General features: G+C 38.5%; 1 protein-coding gene across 7 annotated transcripts in view; it reads right to left on the bottom strand.

Annotated features, from left to right (window-relative positions):
• The window catches only part of FAM184A (family with sequence similarity 184 member A), a 103,569-nt gene that overhangs the window by 95,304 nt on the left and 681 nt on the right, over positions 1-7,584 (bottom strand). For 6 of the 7 annotated variants that reach the window (XR_895807.2, XM_011358772.2, XM_011358771.2 and 3 more), the window contains exon 1: positions 7,344-7,578. The exons of the other annotated variant lie outside the window; for it this stretch is intronic. Coding sequence is in view for 5 of the 6 variants with exons in the window: in XM_011358772.2 (XP_011357074.1) it covers positions 7,344-7,511 (168 nt within the window). In the remaining variant the exon portion in view is untranslated. Of the gene's footprint in view, positions 1-7,343; positions 7,579-7,584 lie in introns of those variants that run through there. 7 annotated transcript variants of the gene reach the window in all.

Below are 7,584 nucleotides of genomic sequence, written 5' to 3'. Positions count from 1 at the left end.
CATAGGTAATAAACTCTATGACACTGCTTTTAGTAGTATTTTTTTCCTGATTTATCTTTTTAGGCAAGGTGAACAAAAGAAAAGATAAACAACGGGGACTATAACAAACTAAAACATTTTTCATAGTAAAGGACACTATCAACAAAATGAAAAGACAACCTCATGAATGAGAGAAGATATTTACCAGTAATACATCTGATAAGGGGTTAGTATCCAAAATTTATTAAGAACTCATACAACTCAACAGCAAAAAAACAAGCAATCCAACTAAAAAATGGGCAGAAGACCTGAATAGACATTTCTTCAAAGAAGACATACAGATGGCCAATATATACATGAAAAGATGCTCAACGTCACTAATCATCAGAGAAATACAAATTAAAACCACCATGAAATACCACCTCACATCTATCAGAATGGTTATAATCAATAAATCAACAAACAACAAGTGTTGGCAAGGATGTGGAGAAAAGGGAACCTTCTTGCACTGTTGGTGGGACTGTAAATTGGTGCAGCCACTCTGAAAAAAGAGTATGGAGGGTACTCGAAAAATTAAAAATAGAACTACATTATGACCCAGCAATTCCACTTCTGGGTATTTATCTAAAGAAGTCCAAAACACTAATTCAAAAAGATATATGCACCCATATGCTCAATGCAGTGTTGTTTACAATAGCCAAGATGTGGACTTAAGTGTCCATCGATAGATGACTGTCTAAAGATGTGGTACATATACACAATGAAATCTGACTCCACTATAAAAAAAGAACAAAATCTTACCATTTGCGACAACGTGGATGGACCTGGAGGGTATTATGCTAAGTGAAATAAGTCAGAGAAAAACAAATACCATATGATTTCACTTACATGTGGAAATCTCAAGAACAAAATAAATGAACAAACAAAACAGAAATAGACTCGTAGATACAGAGAACAAACTGATTGTTGCCAGATGGGAGGGGGCTGGGGCTGAGTGAAAAAGGTAAAGGGATTAAGAAGTACAAATTGGTAACTACAAAATAGTCCTGGGATGTAAAGTACAAATTAGAGAATATAGTCACTAATGCAGTAATAACTATGCATAGCATCAGGTGGGTACTAGACTAATCGGAGGGACCACTTCATAAATTACACAAATGTGTAACCACTATGTTATGCACTTGAAACTAATATAAAATAATATTGAATGTCAACTGTAATTTAAAAAAGTCTGTGATTCAGATGGTAAGCAAAACATGGTTCCAACAGGAGAAAAAAACCACCACCAACATCTCTATGGTCTCTCAGGAAATTGAATGAATAGTATTAGAAAGAAGAGACCTGCAGGAAATTGAATGAATAGTATTAGAAAGAAGAGACCTAGCTGCCTGTCTCCTAGACCAATCCAGAGACTTGGGTTTGGGTTCAGGTTCTACCAGTGACAAGCTGTGTAATCTTCAGATGACTTTGGGCCCTCAACTTCCTAACTTATAAATGAGGGTTAGACTAGTCAGAATCTATGGCTTCTCCCAGCTCTAAATCTTTTAACTCTAAAGGCAGAGTCACTGTATAAGTTTTTGGACAATTGACAAATGGTATACAATGCTTTTGTGCTCATTAGTAAAATACAAGAAATTAATTCAAACCACTCAACTATTACTAAAATGATTACATTCAAGCTACTGCATAATGGAATGGCAAAGCTACAAAATAACAAAGGGAGAAAAAAAGATGTCCCATTTAGCATGTGCTAAGCTAAAACAACACAAGTCATAACCCAAACTGACTATTATTATGAAATAGTACCTAAGTAATTCAAACAAACCAACTAATGAACAATCGATTGTATTTAATGTACAAAAAACAGGGTTGTTTGAAAATTTCACTGGTTTTGGTATTATATAAACATATTCTGGTTTTGGATATAGTAAAAGCAGAGTTACTATTAAATGACTGATCATAAGATTTTATTTGCTAAGAATGTAGTATATTAATTACCTACCTCTTGAAATAACAAATAACATTCCTATTTTACACAGAGTGCTTTGTATTTTTATTTCTGTATAAAAATATAAGTATGTTATGAAATAATATAGCTTTCTGAAGCAGTTTAAGAGGAAGCAAATAAACATTTAAATATTTAAGAGTAATTTCAACTCAGCTGAAATGATCTAGCATTAACCCAGAAGAGAAGCAGATACATTCCCCAGAATTATTTACTACTTACTTACTCTACTGTGTAACAAAATTACTTGGTAAGGGCATCAGCGCCGTCACCACCGCCACCATCATCATCTTTAATAAATATTTACTAAGCTTTTATACAATGTGCAAAAGATTAAGGTTATATGAAATATAAGATACAGTCTTTACAACTGAAGACCTTACAGTCAAATCAGAGAAACAAGGTAAATTTATAAACACAATAAACAGTATTTTGCAAATTTGTATTAGTAGGTATGAAAGAAGTAGTACAGAAAATAAATATTACAATAATTTAGAGTAGGGCAAACACAAAAAGGCCTAGGTTGGTCATGGCAGTTTTCAGGAGGAGGGACATAAGCTGAGTATTAAAAGAAGATCTGACACTAAGCACAGAGAACACAAAGAAACTGCTTCCTACTCTTTAAAACCTTATAATCTGCCTTATATTAATTACGTCTATAAATGACAACCAGACTGAACTATACTGAAAGTGCATTCAAATAAAGAGGCATTAGATGAGCAGTGAACAGAGCAGGATATTAAAAGGGAAGTTTCTATTGAGAACTCAAAACAATCACTGTTCCAAAGCAGGTGCCAGAACATTCTCAAAGTCTCCAAAGGAGAGACTATTTAGTTAGACTACTAAGAAAGTAGTCTAACACCAAAGAGAGAAGCTTCAAGATTACAGAGGCGGGCTTTAGAGAAGGGTTCCTTGGGGAGAACTCTGGGAACAAGTGCCCTTGCCTTCAAGGGGGAAGTCTGAGGTGGATGACTGCCCCTCATCTAAAGCCCCGGTTGGAAAAGGCTCTGATGGAGACTACTTGAAGAGCTTGATATGTGTCTCAGGCTTAGTGAAGAACATAGCTGAACTGGCACCCAATCTGACCCTGGAAAATCTAAAGGAGGAGGAGCTGGATGAAGAGGCATTTGAAAGCAAAAGAGAGATGGCTGAATTGGAACCATTTTGAGTTTGCCTGAAAAAGAATGAGTGCTGCCTGTGGACCAATGTAGGCAACTGGGTGGGGTCACCTGGGTCCATCCAGGAGGGTTACCTGGTGCTTGAACAGATCTTAGCAAAACGAACATGAAGGTCCTGCCAGATTGAAGAGGCTTAGGAATGAGTAAGCAACCAGCCAGAGAATGGAAGAATTCTCATTATCAAGCAACTTGAGGTGAGGAATCTCAAGCCACTGATGTGGGTGGTAGAGGAGCCACATTTGCTGCTCCTCTTTTCTCGTCCCTTTTTCCTTGACCAACTTGGGGAAAGGGGTCAGAAACCAGGACTGGTGAAACAAAGCAGGAGTTGGAAAGTCGGTCAGAAGAAAAAAGTCATTGATGCCTCATTTTCCCAGATTACTGGCTTCCCTCCTGCAGTAGAAAGAGTGAGGGAGTAGGCACGGGGGAGAAGCTTCATCCTTAATTTGATTTGCTTTAGGATTTGTATTTGTTGGTACTGGACATTTTAATAATCAAATTGAGACCTTTGCAACTTAGTTACTAAAAGACAATATGCATCATCTAAAAGTAACCAGAAAAGTCAAGTTGATCCACGGGCAGGGGATGAGCCAACCTCACAGAGTATATTGAAAGGGACAGTGAGTGACAAAAACAAAGCTGTTTTATAATGACATTCCACAAGTTCTGCTTTTCAACCTAATACATTCTAAAAGAGTCAACACAGAGAGAACAAAAAAGCGGTCTTATAAAACAGAACTCAATCCACCAGCTTCTCTGCCTATCCCCACTGAGATGGTTCAGCTATTAACAATTCCAAAAATTTGTCACGATGTGATCCAAGAATCTAATAGTATTTCTTAAAATTTGACCTGAGCAACCTAAATATAATTGGCTCACTTTAAAAGGCAGAAACTGTCTTGCTCCCTGGTGTATCTCAAGACTTAGCAAAGTGCTTCTTATATAAAAGGTGCTTTAACAACTGCTGCTCTCCATTCCAGAGATGGCTGCTATGTTAGGTTCTTAGGAAACAGAATCAGAACAAATATATCTGCAGCTGAGACTGCTTTTTAGTTAGTTAAAAATATATTGAGTCCTACTATGTGCAAAATTATACTATAGATTACCTTCATCCTTATCCTTTATAGCCAGCCCAAAACTCTGAAGAATGCATGTTGTATTTTTCAGTACTGTACTATAACGATGCAGAATAAATGTGAAACATTTATACTTTCAAATAGAAGGGAAATTATATATATTTTTAAAGTTTAGTAGGAAACTCTCAAAAGAAAAACAATATCACATAATGCTATTAAATGTAGAATGGTTTAAAATGAACAGTGCATTTTTAAAATATATTATCCAGTATTTTACTAATACTTTTTTGCTAGCATATATTATCTCTGTGACAGCCTGAATTAAGAGCCTGCTATCTTAAAGAGTTACTAGTATTATGATCTCTCATTTCAAGACTAGGAAACAGGTTCAGAGTTTAGTGGCCTGCCCAAGGTCATACTACTACTAAGTGGTAGAGCAGGAGTTTTAAGTCAAGATAATGTGTCAGATTCCCAAGCTATGCTGACTATAATGCTGAAGAGCTGAGTTCTACTGACTCATTCCAAAAGAAATAAAACTGTATTTAATAGTAACCTTTACACTAACCTTGAAATATAAGCTATTATCAAGTTCCAACCATAGTTCTGTTAACATACCTATGCTGATGTGAATTTATAAATAAACTCTTCATGACTGAAAATTCTACAGAGCAACACCAGTAAAGTCTAATAGTTCATACATTACTCATGACATCATTCTCATAATATAATATTTACAATGTGTACATAACTATAAAATTTGACGGTTTCTAAAATGATACATAAGGGAAGCAGGTCTTACTGTACATTTTAGAAACTGAAGGGTGTTGGCTGCAACACAGTCCTTTCACTGTTTCTTCTTCATAGCTTATCTTAGCAATAAGTAAGAAAGAGGGGTGGGAGAAACCGTAGGTATTTCAGTATAAGTCAGTGTTTCTCAACCTGGGATCATCCCCCCATCCTCACCCTAAGAACACCTGGCAATGTCTGGACAATGTTTATTGTCACAATTGTGGGGGCAGGAGGTGGGATGCTGTTGGAACCTACTGGGTAGCACCAAAGATGCTGCTAAACATCTTATAATGCACAGGACAGCCCTTCTCCTTCCCAGTAGGGAATTATCCAGTCCAAAATGTCAACAGTGCCAAAGTTGAGAAACTCTAGCATATGGGATTAAATGTCTGAGGCACTCAACAGAGCGGCTGGTGTGAGTGTTAAGAAACTGTAACTATAAACACTAAATCAGGAGTCCACATAATGCTCAGTAAAGGTTAGGTGCAGCACTCAAGCCATGATGACAGCACTGGCATGGGGGCAGCCTCCTGCCTCATTAGATTTAAAGTAGGTAGTGGAGAGAAAGTGACAGCAACTTCTAGCAATATTTCCACCTTAAACAGTTGTACTACATTATTTTTTCCAATATAAGAACAGGAAATTGAAAAAGTATAAAAAGAAAAAAGTAGTTTACTGAAGAGATGAGAAACTTCTTTTATAGAACTGTACACAGTTTCACTACCAATTTACAGAGGTTTTCTATTACTTAGAGCAAGACTCTGGAGGATGATCTAAAATAAAGAACAATGGATGTTGCGGACACACCATAAGAGACGATCATAATAAATATCCCTATGTTTCATTTTGGACATCAGTATTCTGAAGATCAAATACGATTTCAAGAAGCCTGGCTTTTCGCTACAAAATGTATAAATGTTCTGATGGTAGAGTATTGTTCCTTCTTTTGAGCATTCCTTTCTCTATAACAGCATAATAATCTACAGTATAATTTTGCATATAGTAGAACTAGATTTATTTTCTCTGAATTTGGAGAACCTCTGTCACAAGAGAGAAAAGTAAAAACTGGACACATAGCAACCTCCTAGACAGTGCTAACATAAAACAAAAAACAAAAAGCAAAACTTCACAAAACACTGCCTTGCTTAGTATGGTTGAGTACATACACCCTTTTCTTTGCTCTTCCATTTGATTCCTCATTTTTTAGTCCTTTCATGTTCTTTTTCTTTCTACCCTCAATCACATTTCTTCACCAAAACCTTTTTAACCTCTTTTCATTCTTTTCACTCTCACTTCCTTCCTTCCTCTCTTCCAACTCTTTTACATTTACTCTCTCAAAAGTGTCAGCCAGTAATGGAATTATATAATGAGAATTTTGGAGTTGAAAGAGTCAGACTTTAGAGGTTATCTAGTAATAGCCTCCCTAATGCCCACCTCTCTTCAGTATACCACCACTCCTAACAAGTGGTTAGCACACTCAGCTTAACACACATTAGGGTCCGTTGCCCCTAACTTTTAGAAACCACAAATCACTTCTTTTCATTTAATGAATTGCTCCCGAGATCTAAGCAGGGCACTATAATCAATCTAAATTGCTCTTACTTCAGATACCAACTCTTTCCCATTATCAGCGTCTACTAAATCTGTAAACGCTTGCCATTCAAGTATCATGCTAAACTACAGCTGGCCATATTTGCAGGCTATTTGCTTTTTGAAAATTATCTTCTGATAGAATGAAACATTTAAATGCAGATACATGATTTATCTAATACACCTTGACACTCTGTCAGGATAGGAATGACTCATTAAGTCCCCCAAACTGGCACTCAACATTTTCACCCTCCCACATTGCTCGGAAGGTTTATTCTCTCCTTAACTGCGTAACCAATAAGATACTGATTAATTCCAAAGATTCTAGGTCATGTTGGGTAAATACGGTACTGTACTTCATACAGTACTGTAGTGTAATGCCTCGTAGAGCCTTGGCACATGCACGAGAGCAAAACTAATGGGAACGATTATCGTGTTATAAAGGAAGTAGATCCTATGATGTTCTATGCAGGCTTACCCCTAAAGGGCAGCAGGATGCAAGTCCCATAAACCCGGCCGTGCCGTTGAGCGCCCTCGTTTAAATTAACGTCGCCAGATTCCACCAAAGTTTGAACGGTTCTTGGAGATAAGTCCCCAGTTGTTGCTTCCCCATTAAGTGACCCTATCAACTCGCCCCAGGCTCCGGGCGCGCAGGTTCGCAGCCAGGCAGGTGAGCCCCCCGCGGCCCGCACGGGGTCGCCACCGTGCCGACCCCAGGCCCGCCCTTACCTTGGTGAGCTGGGCGATCTTCTTGCTCATTTTCAGGTGCAGGTCCTGGCTGTAGTCCATGCCATGCCCCGCCTGATGCGCGGCGGCCGGCGAGGGCATGAACTTGGCAGCCCCGGCGGCCGAGCCGCCGTAACAGTGCTGCTGCCAGCTCATGCCCGGGGTCGCCATCTTCCCGCCAGACCCCGGCCGGGGCACCTGTCCCCGCGCTCGCGGGGCGGCGCGCGGAGCAACGGCGCCTGGA

Source organism: Pteropus vampyrus, unplaced genomic scaffold (assembly GCF_000151845.1).
Source record: "Pteropus vampyrus isolate Shadow unplaced genomic scaffold, Pvam_2.0 Scaffold43, whole genome shotgun sequence".
NCBI lineage: Eukaryota > Metazoa > Chordata > Mammalia > Chiroptera > Pteropodidae > Pteropus > Pteropus vampyrus.
The sequence above is the reverse complement of the archived record's forward strand: the minus strand, read 5'-3'. Positions and strand labels throughout refer to the sequence as shown.